The 22,491-nt window shown below is 37.4% G+C and overlaps 1 protein-coding gene across 2 annotated transcripts in view; it reads right to left on the bottom strand.

Annotated features, from left to right (window-relative positions):
* Window positions 1–1,212: 1,212 nt before the first annotated feature.
* LOC106960745 (CMP-N-acetylneuraminate-beta-galactosamide-alpha-2,3-sialyltransferase 1-like) overlaps window positions 1,213–22,491 on the bottom strand; it is a 49,005-nt gene continuing 27,726 nt past the window's right edge. For both annotated transcript variants that reach the window (XM_015054019.1, XM_015054020.1), the window contains exons 4-7: window positions 7,423–7,602; window positions 5,584–5,629; window positions 5,367–5,486; window positions 1,213–4,131 (exon numbers count right to left, since the gene is read on the bottom strand). In XM_015054019.1, coding sequence (XP_014909505.1) covers window positions 3,958–4,131; window positions 5,367–5,486; window positions 5,584–5,629; window positions 7,423–7,602 — 520 coding nt within the window. In that variant the 3' untranslated portion in view covers window positions 1,213–3,957. The remainder of the gene's footprint in view (window positions 4,132–5,366; window positions 5,487–5,583; window positions 5,630–7,422; window positions 7,603–22,491) is intronic.

Genomic DNA, 22,491 nt, shown 5'->3' on the forward strand with positions numbered 1-22,491 from the left:
CCTATACCGTGCCCCTGATGGGAGGATTGCCATGTCTAATCCAGAGGGAGCTATAGCACCCCCTACCGTCCGCCCTCTGGTGCAACCTCTATCCCTACCATTTTCATAAAATATATATATTTGAATTCAAACAATTTAAAAAAAAAATCATCTGTAGTGTACACTGATGAAAAAGAGAGATGCTAACAATGATCATTTCTCCAGTTATGGTTAATGAACTCATTTCAGAAATGTACACAGGAATAATTAGGGTATATGTTGATTTTAGAACACTGCAGAACAAAAGGACACCCATTCAAAGTTCTCACCTTGAAAACTCAAATACAGATTTTTATTTATAAGCAATTATTTCTCTTTCCAATCAAATATGAATAATTTACCTCCTCCTCCTCCCACACACACCTGGGCATCCACAGATGGCTGAATAACTAAATTATTAAAATTTTAATCATTCGTCTGTCCCACTCAGGTCAACATCAGCGAAACTTCTCAGGCCAGTAAAGTTGACATGTTGCTTCATTGATGAATTTCAAACACTCAAAAATATTATTTAAAAGTTGGACAATGAAATATAAAGCGTTTACCGTTAGTATTCCATCACATCAATTAGGATTATTAATGAAAAGAACAAGTGCTTATCCACTAGATGACAGTGTTCCCTGTAGAACAAATAAACAGCAGCAGCCTTGAGACAACTCTACAGATTTGCAAAGACGTGTAAAGCAGGTCACAATGTAAAGTTTGGTTTCAAGGCACATGGAGCAAATTTTAACCAATCAGGAGGCAGCACCCAACCTTAATGCCTGAAAAGTCTGGGGAAAACAAAACAAAACACTGGAGTGTGAATGGATATGCTTTATCCCCCCTCAACCACAGAGTAATGAACATTTAAATACATACAGTAGCTTAGCAAATAGATTTTAATTTCAAACCTGCACGAAATGGAGTGATGCTGATAAAACTGACACACTAAACATGTCAACATCTTATCTGTAACTTTAGATTGTTATACTGCATATACTACTTGGATTATTTTTTTTTAATTAAAACAGACAATAACAGACATTACAAATTTGTAAATATCAGAATACAGCTGAATTTGATGGTAAAATAAATATCAAAAACTGTCCATGAAGGCACTTACATCTACTTTTCATTCCAAATTTGTCACTATGTATATAAAAATTGCAACCTATATATATATATATTAGCAATAAGGCATTTTTTGCAGGCTATATCATATGAAAGCCAATCATGATGATTCTTATTCGTAAGGCCCAAACTCTAAGTAGTTGCATATATTGAAAAATAACTTCTGGGTGAGTAATTTAGCTGTTCCAGAAAGTGCATTAAATATTTTTAAACATGGTGACTTTAGGAGAGTATCTAAGCCAAAGCTAAATGTATGAAGATAAATTAGGGCCAAAAAAATTTAAACTGAAAATAAAGATTTGAAGCAGAAAAAAATGCTTTGAAACTGAAAAAAAAAGTTCAAAAGTACTTTTCAGATTCAAGATTTTTTTTTCTTTTGAACAAACTTTATGGCCCCAATTTAGTTCCATATAAATGTTTGTTCCATTTACCTCAGAAGTTGGAATGACTTCATGTCCAAGTAAACCTTGCTCCAGTTCCAAGTTAAACTATCAGTGGGATTTGCCATTTGTGTGCTTATAGTGACCGAGCAAACTAGTGTTAGTAACGCAGGCCACCAACAACATATTGCTTTGTATTTTTAATCAAAGAAACATGTTGGCAAACACAGGTAAGCCCAAAACTATTCATGCCCCTGGTATACTGAGATTTAACATTGCTTTCATTCAAATAAGATTATTACTGATGGGGAAGGAGAGATATTTCTTCAAAGGAGAAATAAAACACTGAAATTAGTATATAAATCTTTTTTAAAAAAGTATTCAATTAGATTGAATTAAAAAAAATGTCTTGCTGAAAATTAACACCTTTCTCAATAATGCATGGAAGACTATTGTCTTTGCAGCAGACGCTTCTCATAATTGCATTTCAGTTTTTATTTTTGCATGTTTTACGACAATATAAGCTCCAGGTCTGCTGGAGCTTATATTTAAGGTTGGGAATACCTCTTTTCCATCACCCTAATCATTAACTCTGTCCACAGAGTCTTTGTCAGATTCAAGTTGGGACACACATGAGCATGGCTATTCCAGTGCATCTATGCCAATTCTAATCAGAAGAAAGTAAGATTAAGATTTATACCTAAATCTGCCAGGGGTATGAATACTTCTGAGCTAACCTACCAATAATGCACAATGTCAATGAATGATGTATAAATTGTCAGAAGTGCCAAAAACACTAGGGAAATTACTTTCTGTATTACATGAACCATCTTTTCAAAATGTGGCAGCCATGTTGGATTTTGAGATCGGGGTTTTGTGAGAAATCTCTGACTTTCCAAGTCAAAATTTAAATTTTCCAGTTTGTTCTATGCTATTGTTTCCAACATGGATATTCCAACTTCCAAGCTGCAGGTTAAAATTTTGACTCAGTTTAGTGTATTTTTAAGTGCTCTCTAGCTCTGTTCAACATGCTAGCATGCTAACATTTGTTAACCGTCATTCCTAGTTGGAATTTCAACTTCAATAAATCTTCTAAACTTAATTCTGACATTCAAAAGTCATGGAACGCACCACAACATAAACAGGCTAAATTCTCACTTAGTTAAGCAATTTAACAGAGTGGTGTTCTTTGTAGCATGTCAGCAGGCTAACATTTGTCTGGAAGAGCTAAAGGCTAAGCGCAGGCAGGATCTTAGAGCAGTTAAAATTAAATAAATGTCAATATTGAAGTCCAACACATATCTTCATGGAAGTAAGCGACTAATCAGTCTGATAAGCTTAAGCCAAACAACCAACAGGACAAATTACTTTTCTATGTATGTAAATGCATTTCTTTTTAGACTGTATTTTAAAATTGGAAAACATTTTTAGGGAAAAAATAACAGACTGAAGTCACTTTCAATTACTAAAAGATAAAAAAAACAAAAATAATAAAAAATGAATATGTTTATTGTTTGATTGAAATGTTCCCAGTTTGGATAATATGTTTGAAGGCTAACAACATCAGTTATTCTTGAAGGCTGGCTGCAGCCCAGTGGGTGTTTTATATATAAATATATATTTTATAAATGTCACATTGTAATAAAAAGCATTCCTTGGGGGATAAGTTTCAGAATGATCTTCGATCGTCAAACATCTGCAAGGACACAAGCAAGGAGCGACGTGATGGAAATGAGTAATGCGAGAATTGATCGGCGCAATAAAAACAACCGAGACTTTGTCATGACGGCCATTAAACCAAGACGCCTCAACTCCCGCATTGTGTCGATTTATGAATAAGATTTACACCTTAGTCAATAGGGTTCTGACACTAGTTTTTTTTGGTCATAAACGCAGGGCTTAGCAGCTTCAAAAAAATGGGCCTTTTTAACAATTCAGGTCTCCGTACGCATACATCAGGAGTATAATGTAGCATTTTGTCTTTCTGCTGCTGACAGAATGCCTTTGTTCTTTTCAATTTCATTAACGCACAAGCTTAAGATGTCCACAGAAAGTCATACAGAAAGAAAAAAAAATAAAGTTGGTTAGGAGAGAGAGAAAAAAAAAGAAAAGAAAACAGAGGGAAACGTTTAGTGTTGTGACATTGGCATTTTAATATGGCATGCATCTTTATTTTCCTCCTGGCTGCTCAGAGGTGGATTGTAGCTTCTGGAAAGCGGCAGTGTTGCTTTTTGTCTGGTCAATGAAACGTCTGTTTGACAGAAAGCTTTATTAGTTTCTAATTACCGTGACAGCAGCTTCAGCTAATAAGAAATAACAGGCCTGCATAAAAGAGGTCAAGCAGACATGTTTGGAGACATGATGAAATTAGTATTTTATTTGTATTTTTCTTTTTCAAGCATGGGTGGTCATCCCATGCTTGCCATCATCTGCCAGTGAACATTCGGATTTTGTGCTTGTCCGCCAGCAGCAAGGTGACATTATATTCATAATCTCCGTCATGGACTCCGGTGTGTCTGAAAGCTCCTGCCAAATGGTTCGTCTCCCAATAGTGGTGCCAGTTTCCGTACCGGTCGGCGCCAAAGCCGAACACGCTGACCTGAAACAGAAAAACCAATCCCAATAAAATGTAAAATCATCAATAGTAACCCTCAGCTATTGTAAGAAAACATGGAACTATGATACTATGACTTGAAAATTGCAGGAAAGATATTTATTACAGTAAAGGTGCAGTTTTCTGACTCCTCTTATGTTCAACGTCACAATGTCAACGCCATTGTTAGCCTCTCCACGATCAAAAAGTTTGAATCAGGTTTGGGTAGATTTTTATTTCCATCAATTTTGTTAACATGTCACAATTAAAGTATTCTGGTCATTGCCTTCCTATGCAATTCAACTCGATTCTCATCTCCCTTTCCAGCTCCATCTGGCCTTTCTCTCATTGACCTGGATTTCTCCCAAAGAATTCCAGCCACGCCAATAAGTGAACAGAAGAAGAAGTTGTGAACGACGACCTTGATTTTCTGCGCTGCTTTAGAATTGAAGCAATGGCAGCAGAGGAAGTGAACAAAGTCAACAAGTCCGTGTTGGCCACACTTCCAAATATTGAGTGGAGGCAATTTCTGGTAAGTTTCTTAGCGTTAAACTGGCGCACTACATACGTCACGGCTAAGTGGTAGCGATTGGGTAAAATGTCCATAATCAACAGAGTCCACTCCTCCAAGAAGTAATCATTTCTCAATAGTTAAGACTCCAGTATGACGTAAAGCATAGAACAAGGGGCTGGTTTTTACCAGGGTATATTAAAGAATAGAAAACAATTAATTGCAATGCATTGATAAATCAATATTTTTACCCACCTCTATTCCTGAACAGGAACTTGGGTATTGCTCAAGTTCCTGGTCAGAGTTATCTAGTGGTTGCTAGCACTAGATTACTTTTGCTAGCAACCTAGGCTGCCTTCTTTCCGCTCACTTTAAGTCCTTTACAATCTCAACAAACTTTTAAGTTGTTCCACACTGTGTTTCTTTGACAAAGTATGTGGAAATAAAGCTGCTGGAACGTCATCGTCTTCCAAAGTTACAGGCATTTCAAATGTTGCCATACTGTTTGTCCCAACGCCTGTGCAACTAGTGTGCTTGCAAAAATTAAAGAGCAAACGTGACATCTGTGCCATTACTGAGGTCCAAGCGGTACAAATATTTTTGGAAAGCAGTGTAGCTCAGTCCAGAGCTGTATTATTTTAGCTGCCTTTGTTGCACAAAAACAAATTATGCGAGAACAGCACTGTGCAGAAAGATGACGCTGCTGCTGGACTGCAGAAGTGTAGCTTACCTCGTCACATATGTGGAGAGCAAGAAGCAAGCTGAGGAAGCCAGTCGAAGGATATCGTCCATGACCTTCCAGCCACGACTCGTGGACGTATTTGAAAAAAGTTGGATTATAAATTAACACCTGAAATAAACCCCCCCAAAAAAAAACATAAACAAAGACTCAGTTATATTGCATTTTTAATCAAGAAAACACGTTTCATAAGAATATTTAAGCCCACCTTATCTTTATTCGCCTTTATCCTGGCCCTAACTGGTAAATATGTGCTGCAAGAGACATGACACACAAAGTCATATTCCTCTTTTTAAGCAAGAGCTCCAGAATAATAACACATCTAAATGGTTTCATTCAAAAGTAACAGATGGTGAATAAAATGAAAGTCCAGTGTCTTTCTTCATTAAGCCTGCGCTAACGGAGCTAATTAAATCCAGATACCGAGGCAGATACTAAAGTAAAGCTCATTCTTTCGTCTTTCTGTTTTTTTTTTTTTTTTTTTTTTTAACACGAAAGCATCTGGTGTGAAGCTGCAAGTGTAGACACTAGATATATATTTAAATAGAAAGGTGTGTGCAGCACCTGCTGCCGAGCCCATGTTTAGTTAGCATGAAAAATGTCTTCTCGGTATGCAAATGTGGACAAATAGTCCTGCGTCCTTCGACACTCGGAGCCCAGATTCACTGAAAACGCGGCAAAACTCACAGCGATCCGAAGGCCGCCGGGCTGTAGCTGACATCTCCGCCGGTGGAGTTCAAATTTAATGATGCAGACGGATTACTTTGGCAGTGGGACATCGCTGCATTTATGAGCCACATTTGCTTGGAAACTCCCACCATCTAACATCGCAGCATGATTGATTTATTAGTCGCGGCTCTGCTTGGCAGTGGCTCTGTTTTATTCCTGCGTGTCCAGTAGTTAAGCTAATGATTATGGGTAAGTGAGAGAGAAGCGGCTAAAGGTGAAATGTGCTGGAAAAGAAGAAAAAAAAATAAATAAAAAAATCAAAGTGATTATCCTTGTTGTGGCAAAGAGACAGATAGAAAAAGCAGGAGAGTGTGACTGGATGACAATCTGGTGTTGGAGGAGTGGAAATGATTCTGGGAGTGTGATACATGCAGCATGCATGATAATGCCTCTGCAGCGTGGCAGTGAGAAAATGGGTAATGAAAACTAGTTGTTTTTTGTCTCCTCTCACACCAAGAGAGAAAAACAAACATTTTTGTTTTACTTAATTACCTGCAAAATATTCATTATAGCAAAAGCTTAAAACAGCAGTTAGCAGGATCTGTACTGTTAGCCTAGCTAACTGTGAACATTGGCTTTTTGTGTACTATTACAAAACATCCATAAAATTAAAAGAATGAGGTTGAAATAATATTAGAATGACTTCATTATTAAAGACACCAACCTGCATTAGGTTGTTAGTTTTTGTATAATATTTTGCAGTACTTCGTTCAGCTGCATCTACTTTCAAACTACAACTAAACTTTTATGTTAATTACTCTATATTTTCATTTTAAACAGACAATTTTTACTCTGCTGTTAGTGCACATGGGTTTACCCAGCTAGCTAATGTTGGCTAATTAATAGTATTTAAATGTATTATGGCTGTTTATTCAAATTGTTTTTGTTTAATCGCTGTATACTACATCTTTATCTCTTAAATGACCTGCTTGCTCTCTTGCTATAAATTTGACTTTCATCTAAGTACTAAAATGAGAATTTAAACTACAAATTTGAAGGTATCCATAACTGATTTTAAAGACAATGACATTACATCTCCTTCTGCTTGTATTCAATGAATTGACATCAAAATTAACATAACACATTAATCACAATAAAGTTATGTAATATGTAATTTAGCAGGAATACTGTTATTCAAATAACGTGTTTGTTTTGTTTTAGTTATCGTCACAATTTACTCTATGCTTAATTACTTTTTTTTTTCTTTTGCACCATTTTAGAGCATGGGTTTGACTTTTACATCACATTTTATCTTCTGCTCATATTTAAAAACCGACTCATAGCTTAGTGGAGCTTTAGCTTCTCTCACAGCTCTTACTGTGTGATAGTGCCAGTGGTCAGAGCACTGATGAGCCACTGCAGGTCCAGAGTCTTGAACGGGATCAGAACCAGGCTGGTGGTGTTGTCCAAGTCTATGGCGCTCTCTGGGTACATGACATGATGAGTGGTGCGTGTTCCGACATCCTCCTCGAATCCACTGGTAGGTGCCTGGTTCATCCTGGAGAGACAGACAAAAACATCCTTAATTTAAGAGCCGTTTCTCTCACATCTCCCTCCTTTTCTTCTCCCATTTGTGGATTGAGTTTGTCATCTTCCTGAGCCCCTGGACAATTCAGCGAGTCTTTAACTCTCAAAGATGAGAAATAAACAAACAGGCCTCAGAAAAAGAGTTTGCGTCTTACTTAAGATTCCCTCTAACTTGCTTAAATTACTTAGGGAGATATGAAACACAGCGAAAGTTTATGTTCCCCTTGGGCTTTTTTTATTTTTATTTTTATTTTTTAACATTTTCTTACATTATAGCCCAACTCTTTAATCTTGCATGCAGTTTGATGTGCGAGGCCAACACAACATAGTAGATTTTTGCAATTTTTTACCCATAAAATCTGTAAATAGAGTTGTGTGTTTGCATTCCATCTCTTTTTTTTTCCAACGCCTTGCAGAACGACCTTTCACTGCAGCTGCAAACTGGCGTGATGCGAAAGAAGCGTTTTTATTGCAGTTTTGCAAAAGACACACATTTTGATACGGCTCATCCTGACGCAAAAACTTTTGATTGGAAAAACTTGGTTTTTCGAAATTGGTGCACTTCCATTAAGCAAATTTATTTTCATTATTCCAATTTACGCAGTTTTATCGTCAAAGGAAACGCAGCTGCTGGCAAATTGGTCAGAGCATTTTTAGAGACACAGTTGGGATTTAGTTCTTGAGAACTCAAACATATAACGTTATCTAATTTGGACCTTTATCTAAATCTATCCTGCAGCTTTTACACCCAACATACGAGAATCCTTCAATAGGTTTTCTTCTTGGAGTTACACGACATTTAGTTGGAGTACTTTCTATTCAGAAAAGTTCCATTTTGGCCTCATCTGTTCACAGCAACTTCCTCTACATGACCTACCAAAGAGCTCAGTGTTGGAAATTTGATTAAAGACTAGCTTTGTAGAGTGCACAACTAGAGTTAAATCAACATTAGCAACATGTTTCTATTGCAAATGTTTGTCAGACTTTGTCAATATTCCACTGATGTCGAAAAAACTAAATTTGGCAATTGCGGTGACTTAAATAAGAAATGTCATTAAAAATCTCACGTGAATAAGTTTGTTCATGCAATAAGTCAATAAAAAAAAATCCCATGCCATCATCCTCCAACCACTTCCTGTCATTGTCTTCTTTGTGGTTTGCGCCAGCGGCAACATCCGGTTGCTCATCATGTGACTCATGTGAAGCCAAAAATGTGTCTCCATTGCAATTTTGCCAAATAAACCCATTAATACACAGTCAGAAATCGGGAGATGTTTTATTTTTTTTTAAACTGATGCGTTTCCATTAACAAATTTATTTTCTAAATGTCAAGTTGTGCAATTATATGGTCAAAGGAAACGCAGCAAATATGCCAAGTCTAGTTTTTCCTTTTCTGAATTGGTATTCATTAATTTAACTCAGGTATTTCAACAAGAGATTAGTTTCGTTTTAACCCTTTTGAGTGTTAAACTTACTCAGCACAGTGTTGATTTAATTCTGCCAAATTTGCTGAGTAGCCGTTAAGACGGACGGTCATTTTTTGGTAGTTGGACTGTGTCAGAAGTGGATTGAGGTAAAGATGGCTGGATATGTAAGCAGACAACATTTCTCTTTTTAACAAAAGTATGTAACCATATACAGTACATGATGCATTATTCTCCTTCCACTTCACAATTCAACACCACTTTTTGTAGTTCCAGCACATAAAATCTCCTACAATCTTGTGGTTGTCACATAGCAAAATGCAGAAAAGTTAAACTGGTATGATACTTTTAACATAAGCTGAGCCACAGATTTTAGATTAAAAAAAACAAAAAAAAACATACAGAAAGACAGAAGAGAGAAAAATGCTTAAATTGTCCTCCATCACCTTGTTCCACCACCCCAAAAAGCGGCTCGGTACAATCCAGCGTCCGTATGGAGCCAGGCAATTACCTCTTGGCAGAGCAGCCGAAGCATTCCCATTATTGTCCAACAATTTTCTCTCAAACTGGGACAGTAATTGGCGGGAATACAGTTTGACAATGGCAGCTGGCTTCGGTCACAAGTAGGAAGTGACACACAAAGCCTGAAACACGAGTCTGACCCCCCTGTGTGACTAGTGGTACCTATTTGGGAGCTCTGGCCTGAGCGGTATCATCTCCCTCATTACGGAGTCCGAGATGACGGCTATATAACAACCTGACATTTTCAGCCTGGGCCTGTCAGAACAACCGCTGGCGAGAGGCATCACTGGCCAAGGCTATTTATTGTTGATGACAAGTTCAATATGTCACATTCCTCGAACCGTTCTTGCGTTCAAAGGATATGGTTGCATCTGCGCATCAGACTTGGTGCTGTCAAAAGAGGCATAAAGCCATAAGTGGAGAGTTATTACAGCAAACCTTCACAAGGTAACAAAATGAAAATCAATATGTGCCAGAATATATTGATAAAACCAATTAAATTGTTAAAATATATAAATATATAAATATATCAATAAATAGCTGTTCCTCCAGGGTTTGTGATTGTTTTAATTTTTTTTTTTTTTTAACAATCTGATATGCAATTTTCGTGGTGCCTATTTAGAAATGTCTGTAAGGAAGTTTTACGATATTTGCACTAATGTATGATGTTAGATGTGGCTTTTTAAAACTCACTGTATCAATTATAACCGAGGCAGCCGTCACTTAAACTCAATGTTTCTGACCAATGTTGAAAAGAATTGCAGTAAAATCATAGAAAAAATGTGGAGAATTGTTGATTTTGTGTGAATTTTGCAGATTTGTGAAAAACCGGAAGGACTTATTGATGTAATTAGGAGTTTAAAGGGCCACATAAAAAGCTACGGCAGGCCAGATTTGGCCCCGGGGGCCTCGAGTTTGACGCATGCGCTGAGCTTTTTCAGAGAATTTAAGATGCGTCACCTCTGCTGACAGAACACGTTGAAAAATAAGGACTTTTGGTTGTGTAAAATCTCTGCTGTTCATAAAAGAAAAAGGAAAATTTTTTTTTATTTTTCTTTCAAAAACCTTCACTGTGAGTCAGTGTCAAGCCTTTGTTAAATCTTTCTATTATTGTCTTCTCAGAGCCACTGAAATGTTATTCATTTGAAGCTGACAGATGAAAATTACTTCCCGCTTTTAGAGCTCCGTCGAAGAACGCGCTCATCCTTCTGCTTCCTGCCAGAGGGGTCAATGCAAGAATAACTCCAGTCTCTGAGGGCACTAAGAGGAGTGGACCTGTGTTGATAAGTGGACTCTGTGGAATGCTTATTCACTTAATCGTGTGTGTGTGTTTGTGTGTTTCAACTGCTCTAAGGAGGTAGATATTGTAAATTGGTTCAATCAATATTCAACTACATCACCTCGGCCCTCTGCTTCTTTGCCCCGGCTTGAGAAAAATATTCACAGCAGATGGACTTGAAACAAAATAAATGGATGTTCTGGCCCTTCGGAGCTAATAAATTGGATTGCTTATGCGCTGGAAACAGAGGTTCTTAACCCACAAAACGCCAAAAATATTCAGGGAACATACGTGCCTTTGAAATAGAGATATTTGATTTGGAAGGATTCTCTTTGTGCTACTCTGGCTTTAGCTGCTGTGAAAGCCTTGATGTAGCAGTTTGTTCAGTAGATTTATGGAATCATAAAGTTCAGAGGGTTGAAAGAACAAAACCAGGACTGGTGGGGGTTTTATTCCCCTTCAGCACAGACATGGGTTTGGAGAAATGGGCATGTGTTTGCAACCTGTACAATGCAGAGACATTTTTATGTCCCACAAATAAAGTCGTTCAGAGGCACAAATATTACATGGTTTATTTGTAAAAAAAAAAATAACTTATTATATTGTCACCTTCCTAAACCTTTTTTTTGTCAAAAGTGATTTTGGGGGGAAAAAAAGAATAAAAAAATTGGCCACTTTCTAATGCCAAGAGATGATTTAAGCAGAAAAAAAAAACCAAACTTGTCCAAAAATGACTTGGGCCATTATTTGATCAATATCAGCCAGGAACAATTTGCTGTCATATTTAAAGTGCCACCATTTTATTGAACTTTTTTCAGGTTCAGGATGGATTGATTTTCATCCTACATTATGTTGATTTTTGTGCAAAATTACATAAGAAAAAAAGTTTCTAACACAATGAATCTGACATTTTCTTTTTCTTGTTATTGTGAAATTTAACAAATCAAAAATAATTTTGGTCATTCTGACCTAAAACAAGAGAAGTCTGGTCTGATTTAACTTCAGACAGCAGTAAAATGATGTAGGCGTTTTGATTTACTGTATGTAAACTTCTGGTTTCAACTGTTTCTTGTTCACTACTTCCTGTTAACAGAGCAGCAGCAGCGTTTTCTACGAGCTGCAAATGGTGACAGGATGACTGATCTGAGCCAACACAAAGGAATTTAAAATAATCTAGATAGGTTGATATAAAGATGTGGCTCAATCTTTCAAAATTTTTAGGAAGGAAGGCTTTTGCTTCGCAGCAAGTCGTAATTAGAAACAGCAACGTCGTCTTGACAACTGAAGTACTGCATTTAGTGAATTTAAAGAAACTGTTAATGAATTTACCAGAATGATTGTATGACATAAAGGGCTCTATAAATATAATGGAATGGTCTGAGCTCTATAATTTCCATTTTATTTTTGTTTAGGTGACAGAAGTTTGAGTTTAAGATCCACAGTATGACTATTAAATGTGGCTTCAACAGGGCAACTCTCACCGATTGTGTGCAAAGTCCCTACAGTGTAGTAGGGACTTTGCAGATAGAAAAGAGTGGGAAATGTTTATAAAACACACCAACATTTTGAAATTAACCCCAAAAATTTTCTAAAAAAAAAAAAAAGACCATGGAAATTTCTGAGTTTAAAAAGTCAAAAACTTGCTAGAAAAAACTCAGAAATTTAGAAACTAATCTCAGAGATTTTCCAGAAAAACCCCCCTCAAATGTTAAAACTTTCTAAAAGTCAAAATGTTCAAGGTTGGAAATTTTCATGTTCTCTCCAAATATTTGAGTTGTTTTTTGTTTTTTTCTAGAAAAATTTCCACTTTACAAGCACAGAAAATTCCAATAATTTTGTAGAAAACTTCTGAGATTAATCTCAAAATTCCTGGGATTTTCTTTTTCTGCAGAAATGTATTATTTTTCCTATCTACACTGGCTCAAATCATCTGATGACCAACATATCGGCATTAAACAAAAAAATTCCTGTGTTCATTTTAGATAAAAAAACAACAACGCACAAATCACTAAGACAACTCTCAGGCACAAACTTGGTTTATTAATCTTTCTTTGTTGAATCATTTCTGGATTGTATTTGCGGCCCAAACGGCTAATGAGCGTCTTTAAACTGCAGCCCACCTGCCTGGCTAAAGTATTAGCCGCTCATTCGTTCAGCCGTCACCCTCTCAGATGACGCCTCCGTCTCGTTTGGAGTCACACATTATGTCTCCTTGTCATGACTGCTGAGTTTGTTGTCAGTTACTGTTAATGAATATTCCCGTGAGACACGGGTCACGCTCATGACTAAACACTAAATTGAATTTTAATGAAATGATTAATCTATTGTGCAGCGCGACAGCTCAGTAGGCGGGATAAAGCTGAAAATGTAAAGAGACGGAACGGGACTGCTGTGGTGTAGCAAACAACGAGAGCGGAGAAAAAGAATAAAAATAAATAAATAAAAAAAAACACTAATAGCTTTTGCTCACCGACTGTGAGATGTGGCCATTTTTCAGGGGCGCAAGAGGAAAGCTTTGGCTGAAAGGTAGCAATTGAAATATCGGCCACAAGTTTTTCACACTTCACATGGGAAAAGAAAGAAAGAAAAAAAAAGGTGCAGATTAAACTTTTCAGATAGATACAAAAAGCTCTGTGTTGAGGAAAACTAACGAAGCGCATCATCCTGTGACCGTTGCAGCCTAAAATGACTGGTTTTAGTGGAACTTTTTCCAAAAAGTTTTTCAAGCTTCAATTCTGACTCTTTGCTCCGTTGTGACAGGAAAAGATTTCTTTTGAGTTAAGCGGAAAGCAACAGTAGCTGAGTTTCTGTTTCAAATGTGTGCAGAACTTTAATATTCCACGGATGTCGAATAAGCGCAATTTCGCAACTGAGGCATTTCCATTAAATAAGATGCGTAGTTAAAACCACACCTAGATAAGTTTGTTCACGCGACAAGTCATTGAAGAACATGCAGCCATGTTTGTCAATGACTACTTCCCGTCATCGTCTTCTTCATGGTTTCCTACAGGGCCAACATGCGACTCTTGTGATGCAAAAAAAAGTGTTTCCATTTTAGTTTTGTGAAATAAACCAGTTTTGACCCAGACAGAAGACCATCTCATCCTAGCGCCAAAACGTTTTATTGACAAATGAGTTTTTTCAACATTGCCATGTTTCCATTAAGCCAATTTCTTTTCAAAATGTCAACGGAAGTAAAACTGAAAGAACTGGGTTAATTCATGTAAAATGGGTAACAGCAATGTTAATATTCTTGTTACCAAGTTTAATATGTTATACTGACATGGGTTGGTTGTCATCATTTAATTAATCCAAATGATTAACTTAAATGCTGCATCCAGCAGCTTTACTCAGCTTACAAGGCTAATTTGGACAAAAACTGCAAAGTTTTTTAGCCAGAGCCAAAAATCCAAAACATTTTGCCATTTTAGACAAATGTGAGATTTGTGCATATCTGATATACAAGTTCTACATCACATCTCAAAATGGTTATGTTAATTAAATTAAATAAAAAAAAAAATAAGAAGGCTAAATGTCACCATTTAGCATCATGCGTGTTTTCATTCGGTTTGGCTTTCAACAGATGCGGTGAAACAAGAAGTTGAATTAAAAAGGGACGAACTTAACCTGTTGTTCTCAGGTTGTCATTCACAATGACAGGGGTGTCAAACTCCAGTCCTCAAGGGCCGCTGTCCTGCAGTGTTTAGATGTGCCACAGGTAAAAAACAGTGGAATGAAATGGCTTAATTACCTCCTCCCTGTGTAGATCGGTTCTCCTGAGCCTTGCTAGTGACCTAATTATTATTTTCAGGTGTGGTGCAGCAGAGGCACATCTAAAAGTTGCAGGACAGCGGCCCTTGAGGACTGGAGTTTGGGTCCTCTCGTGACAGACAGGTTAAAAGTGGTAATTTTGACCAATCTCGAAGTCGCTGCAGTGATTGGTCAGAAAAGAGGGAAATGCAGAAAATGTTCACGTGATTGGTCAGATTTGCGGAAAGTTGCAATTACTGGAGAAAATCAGCAAACGATGACAGTAACTGCAGCAAAAGTTGATCCCACACTTTCTGTCTACCGAACTTGTTCAAGTAGAACTGAAGGCTCATCTATTCAGGCTCAAGTTTGAGTAATTTTTTTTCTCTTAATGTTTTTTTATGACTGCATCATTTAAAATTTTTGTGGATTTTATATTTTTTCCACCACATATTACTACTCTGTTAATTTTATTTTGATTTTTTTTTTATTTTATTTTCAAAGGCTCTTAAATGTACTTATTTACATTCAGATTTTTATTTATAGCCATTCTGCAAACCTGTTTTCCGCTTTTCGTTGATCTGCCTGTGAAAAAGTTCAAAGCTTCAGTTCACTGATGCTCAGCAGTGCTTCCCTGCCGACAGACTGTGCCATGTTGGTCACCATTCATCACAGACGTGTATTTGAACATGGCGAACCATCTCCACTAATGGTCAGCACCTGTGCAGACGGTCCCGGTGTTGTTGAAAAACAGCCGTCTGGAAGCTCTGAAGAGGCAGGCGGGATAAATCAGCAGCAGAAAGACGCTGACACGGTTCTTTTTCAGGCTAGCCTGCTTGCAGAAAGGAAAGAATTGATCTGATCCTTGTTCTCTACGTTGGAGTTTCAGTAAAAAAAACAAAAACCTTGTCAGAGCAAGTCGCTGCTATGCTTACCACTCTTAAGACTTCCTGTTTTAATAGTGTTCACTACAGTGGCTAAAGATGTTAGAAAAAGGGTTTGTGTACAAAACAAACTAAGTAGGTCACAGAGGTATGTAAACTTTACATACCTCACCCCCAATTTTTTCATTATTTTGGTGGACTTCACTAGTAATTTTGGGACATGGATTAAGAAGAAAAAAAAAAAAAAAAAAAAAAAACTACCCAAGATCTTAAAGGGGCAGTGTTTTGTAAAATTGACTTGAATTCAAATGTCAGGATTCGGCAATTTAGTTGATCAAGTGCCACGAATTATAGTTTCTGGATTACTTTAAAGAGGAAGTATTTTGCATTTTCCAGGCATAGAGTTCCACGTTATAGCAAAATCAAGTAACTGTGTTACCTTCAGTTATAAAAATGCTATGTATATATTAAATATGACTTAAAAGAAATTTAAATTCATAAGTTAATGCCTTGAAATTGGGCCTCTGTCTCTTTAAGAACTTCTGCTCTTTCAGAAACTGAAACGTGGTTGAAGGGTTAATAGAGGAGCGAGATTGTGACGACTTCCTGAAGGCGGAGTTTTAGAACAAGCAGGAGCTTCTTAAAGAGACAGAGGCCCAATTTTAAAGTGTTAACTTACAAAGTCAAATTTCTTTTAAGTTGTACTTGACATATACAGCATTTTGATAACTGAAGTTAGCAGTTACTTGATTGTGCTATAAAATGGCACAATGTGCCTTGGAAACACATAATACTGCAACTTTAAGACTTAGAAATTATAGAAAAATTTGCATGGTATATTTGTCAAAACAACATTATATTTTAAAGGTGCTAAATTTTGTTGGTGGTCTGCTTCAGGACTCCTGACTTGACAGGACGTGCATCGCGATCCCAGAGGTAAAACTGACTCATCCTTATAGTGCTGAAAAATGTCTAGAACATATTGATGGGAGCAGACATTCTGTCTGCAGTCAGGATTGAACTGGGTTGTTTTTGAAGTGAGGAACAACAATGGCGTGGTGTCATGGCGACCAGTAAGCGACAACAGCTTTAATGTCACGGCTGTTTGTTATCCGGCAACCTCTCGGATACTGTTGGCCTGATTAACATTCATTTCCGCTTTAAATGTCCGGTGTCAAGAATCTCTGCATTGTATGACATGACCGAACAATTGAAGGTGCAGCTGGATCGCACAGCATGTAATAGGTAGCACTTTAAAGGTCAGCGGCATTTCAGCTCTCTGTGGGCTCCACATCCTCAGTCTGCCGTTGTTACCGCAGCTGGTCTTTACAATCCTGTCTGGGTAACAATCGGAGAAGCCTGAGCACTTTCAGCTGGTCAATAATTACATAAAACACTCCGCATCACATCTTGTACAGTATTTATGATGTTCTTGTGTCAAAATAGAACTTTTACATAGAGATATTTAGTAAAGATGAGACTTAAGCAGACCTTTTACATGTCTAATCTTATACTACCATCAAACCTTAAAATTCATTCTACTGGTAAACATCAACTGTCTGTTAGTCATCCTATCAAACAAAATGTCCCCCTTCTGACCAAAAACAACCAATCAGACTCAGAGGGTGGGTCTTAGCGCTGTCAATCAATCTCATGTACTCGCTGTGGATGTTGCTAATGGTTGAGAACCAACTGTTCATCTGCAGTCATTGGTGGACATGCTAACTAGCCTTAGCAATCACCACAGGCAATGCTAGCTGCAGTGTAGCAGAGGGCATGGAGGCAATGAACAGCGCCACACAAGATTATGATTGACAGCCCTAAGACCCTCCTCCTGCTTCTGATTGGTTGCCTCCAGTTAGCACTAGGAGAAGGAGCTTGATTTTTTTTTTAATAGATTATCTGTATCATACCAAACTGTCACAACATAATGACAGTTTCAACAAATATGTAAAAAACATATTTTTTACAAGGACTTATTAGCATAATTCCTCACTTTTCAGCAAACGTACTAGAAACTAGACAAAAAAAAAAAAACTAAACAAAAAACAACTTGTGTGTTTTTGCAGTGGACCAGTGAGCAAGTTACAGTATTCTCTGCTCCATACAGCCGAAGAAAACTAATTCGATTCAAGTACCAGAGATATCATGGTAAATTTGAAAGCTTTTTACATTTTAAAAATCTTGCCGTGCCTCATGGTGGTAATGTGCCTCATTCTTATTTTGAGCGGGGACCTCAGGGTCAACAAACGAGGCAAACGTCGATCACACCATCCTATAAACTCGTCCTTAAAGTGTCTGCAGAAAGCCAGCCGCTTTGAGTCGTTTAAGAATGCTGATGGAAAAACCCCCAGTTATCGTCCCCTTTTTGTTTAACTAAGCCATTTGCATTGTAGACATGCTGAATTATTCACTGATGAAATGTAAACAAGCCAACTGCCTGACGGTGTTCTCCGTTAGCATTAGGGCAACACGCCTCTCTGCAACCTACATGGGTCCTTGGGTTAGCATTTACACAGAGCTATGTTTAACTCTACACCACACGTGGAAAGCATCTAAATCCACCTTCTGGCTCTGCAGTGTTTACACTGTTTTTTTTTTTTTTTTTTTAAATGTGTTGTTGCAGCCCAAACAGCAATCAATCCGTTGACCTATGTTTTTCTTTGATTTACAATGAGGTCCACTGGGCAAAGAAACAGGCCTGATTGCAGAGTTGATTGAGTGCCCATAAAAAAGAAAAACCTAAATTGAATTTTTAGGGACACATTAATAACAATAAAGAGGAGGAGGAATAATTGGACTCGAGCTTTTAAAGCTGCAGAGTGTTGCTTGCTGGCACCGAGCGAGGGTTATCTGCTCTCTGACATGTTTTTGACGTGTAGGTGGCACTGGAAAAAAACAAAACAAAAAAAACCAACATTCTGGCCATTTGTCGCCTCACAGGAACGTCTCATTACGGTAATAATGCTCTCACAAACGAGGGGAAAACCTCGTGTTTGCATAGATTCAGCGCTGGCTGAGATGAGAATTTAAACTTTCACGGCTTAAGATCCATCTTAGTGAAGGTTTCTGCCAAAGCATACACCATCTTGTAGAATTTAAGCCTGACTGATGCTCAATTCAGCTGCGTAAATATGAATAATGAGATGATGAGACATGCAAGACAGCCTTACTTTTCTAAGATAAGACGCTCTGGTGTGACAAGGGAACATAAAGAAGAACAGCAATAATGTGGCGGTTCAACGTTATATTAACTGTTATAGTCTTTGGAAAAAAAAGTGAATATGTTTTAGAGACCAGTTCTGACATAGCTGTTGTGTAGTGCGCTTAAGTATTTGCATTGTACAAAGCGCTCCATGGAGACGTCACTGGATCTGCCAAAGACTGCTCGCCGACAATGACTAGCATTGGTTTTAGCTGTCAAGTTGTAGAAATAAAATGCTAACTCTTAAATGTAAATGTGGTTTTATATATATATATATATATATATATATATAACAGAAAAGGGGATGCAGCTATAATTTGTCGACACTACAACAACTAGATAAAGTCAGGAAAAGTTTTAACAAAAAGAAAAAAGCAAGGAAGAGAGAAGATGGTGAGTTATGCTAGCTTGACTTTGACAACCTTAACATGTAGATGTGCTGCAGAATTAGGTGTGTTTCGATTCAGCTCAGCTAAAAAGAAAAGGCGACCCACACACCAACTCTGACAGATCTTTAGTAGAGCAGGTGTTTAGATTAGCTCATCAACCACCACTGATTTTACATAAAACAAAAAGGCTGAAACAATCAAAACCTCCTGCATATTCACACAAACTTGTTCTCGTACAGACACTTGTCACGTTCTCGACATTTCAAAGCAGGTCAAATAGTTTTTTTGTGCGTGTGTCTGCAGTCCACCGTCCTGCATCGACTGAGTCCCGTTTAGTACTACTGTGATCTTCATGCATTGATTTATTTCCCATTCCATCTCTTTATCCTTGTGTTGCACTTTCCATTCACGCTTAATTGTTTGTGTTCCCGAGGCGAGCGTTTAGCAGGCCAGTTGTGTTTATTGTTTTGCTCTCATTTGTCTCCCTTATCTCTGCTACGCCGCGTGTTTCGGGGCCACAAAGGAGATGAAGAGGCAATTCCGCTATCTCAATTTTAGCTCGATAAAGTCAGCTGCATTTTCACATTTTAAAGATAAAAGCTCTTTCTTTTAGTGGGAAATGTAAGTCTCATCTCCGTACGGACATAAAGCAGAGCCAGATTCAGTGTTTGTTTGTAAGCATCCAAAAGATAACATTTATAAAAATAATAATAAAAAAACCCTAACATTTCTGTGAGATCATATGCTTTTGCTTATTGATGTTCATGTCTTAGAACTAGAAAAAAACAACCAAAAAAAAAAAAAAACTAATTTCAAATTTAAATCGAACAACCTCTGTGGCTTAATAGCGCTTCAAAAAGCCTATACATGAAAACATTTAATTATTCAAAAGCTACACAGCTTGCACTTGTCAATCAGAGGAAGATGGGGGAAAAAAAAAATCTCTTGTGATGACAGTCGATTTTGGCGCCGCAAATGGCTGAATAAACAACAGGCTTTTAGCCAATAAGCCAATGCTATTCAGCAATCTCAGGAGTCTTTGCTTTACAGAATTTGGTTGCATTGTGATGTGAATTATTCACTGCCCCACAGAAACGTTCATGCTCACCATTCCATGTTTTGTCTCATTACAACCACAAAATTCAATGTATTCTGTCAGGATGTTACAAGACAAAAAAAACAGAATGTTGTGCTTAAAGAGGCAGTGTTATGTAAAATCAATCTGTAATGTTATTCCCTCATCAAATACATACATGGAGTGTTGCCTTGATTCTTTCATGCATGTTTGAGAAACCTTTTAATCACCCGTGGCAACCATTCAGCTGTGCAAAATGCCTGGGTGGACCTAGCCCCGCCTTCAAGGACAAAGCTCCTCCTCAGAGCTGTGGCTTCCAAATTTCCAAGCTTACGCCTCTCAGTGAACTTCCACACTCGACTCCTTCAGACTAGCCAGCAGCAATTAGCAAACACCTGATGGAACCGAACGTCAGCTGAACTCATTAAACGATCTACATCTCAGAGCTACACTGGTAAAAACGTTGGTGAAAAGTTAAAAGAGGAGCCATGTTGTGATGACTTCCTGAAGGAGGAGTTTCAGAAAGAGCAGGAGATTTTTAAAGAGACAGAGGCCCAATTTCAAGGCGTTAAAAGTCAAATTTCTTTTAAGTCATATTTGGTATATACAACATTTTTATACCAACTAAAGTTAAAGTTACTTGATTAAGTTGTAAAATGGCACAATGTGCCTGGAAAACCACATAATACTGCCCCTTTAAACTGTAAAGTGGTAGGAAAAAAATCATACAAGGTTTTACCAAATCAAATTAATTGATGTTCTCATTGAATAAACACTAGAGAAAACAGCAATAAACAAATAAATAAATAATTTAAAAAAAAGAATTACAATCCCAATAATATGGATAATTGGGTTTTCTTAAAGATTAATAGGAAATTATTGTGGGAACTGTAATCAAATTCTTAAAATAAGACATTTATAATAAATGATGCAATAAACCCCAAGAATGACGTTCATGAAGTTCATCATCTGAAAATACAAATAGTAATAAAGAACAGCAAACCAACTGAGCCGTCCACCTGACAGGTAACCATCCCTGTGGTTTAATTATGTTCAATAGGTCTTGCCATATTCAGTTCACCTCTCTGTGTTCCTTATTGCTAACATGGTGTTGCCATATCCATTCATTCCTCCCTGTTGAGTTTCTTCATTTGTTCCTTCTACTTTTGAACAGATTTTATTTCCATTAAAAGTTTTTACTGTTTTTTTTTTTAGAGATGCTTTGTGTTTTAGTTCAACTCCCTTAAAAACGCACAAAAAACCAACCTTGAACATGCTGATGCACAACCAGATATAAACACTTCACTTTTCTGACCCAGACTGTTGGGAAAAAAAGTCTCCAGTCTTTTCTTTAATATCTGCATAGTAGTCATGTTGAAAATTCTTTCCTTATTTTAGTATTTCTTCAGTTTTTAAATATTCTATCTTTGCGTTAACCTACTTGCTTTGCTTGCCTGTCACTTTGCTGAATTTCCCCTCTGTGGAATAATTCTGCTCTATTCTAATTTCTTATTTAGAACAACGAGGCTGTTATGATAAAATATTTAAAATATTTTGTAAAAATGCTAATGTACATGAATATATCTTTTATGGTCTTATTCTGTCATTTTCTCCTCTTTGAAGAGTCTTGCTTTTCGAAAAAAAAAATTTTTTTGCAAAGGTGAGGTGGGGGTTTATCCATTTGGATCAAAATTGGTTTATTTCACGTCACAAGAACAATCTGATGTTACAGCAGATGCAAACTAAGACGACGAAGTAAGGCATAAAAAAAAAAACCTTACTCAATATAAACACCACATTTGCCAAATTGTGTTCTTTCAACATTAGCGCAATGTTGAAAAAGGTTTTGCGCACATTTGTAATGGAAGCGTAGCTAAAGAGCAAGAGAGAGAGTGAAAGAATCCATTCTATATTATCAGCATTTTTACTGAAACTAGTCTGAGCATTCCCTTTAAGTGGTTAGACTTCACGGGTTTTTGTCTTCTCCATTTACCTCATAACTAAAACAAGTTAGGGTGATTACTGTTTCCTGTTTGCTCTATATTTTCATGTAATTATTGAAATCTGGAGAATAGATATAGTTTTGCAGTTAACGCTGAGATGCTTTCCTATGAAAGCAGAGGTGAACCTCCACTAACTAATTTGCATGTTGTGCCTCTGCACTCGTCAATTCAGTGAACACATCATCCCCACCCCACAGTCTCATCAGAGGCATGTGTACTCCACACCTTCCCGTCACCCAGCCTGTTCCTGCTGCTAAGGTAACCTTCCAGCTCAGCCCGGCTGCCTCTAACAGAGCGTGGGCTCTCCGGGTCTGACTCCGCTCGGATGA

This window comes from Poecilia latipinna, unplaced genomic scaffold, assembly GCF_001443285.1.
Source record: "Poecilia latipinna isolate Pla-1442-1.1 unplaced genomic scaffold, P_latipinna-1.0 Scaffold1223, whole genome shotgun sequence".
NCBI classification, from domain to species: Eukaryota; Metazoa; Chordata; class Actinopteri; order Cyprinodontiformes; family Poeciliidae; genus Poecilia; species Poecilia latipinna.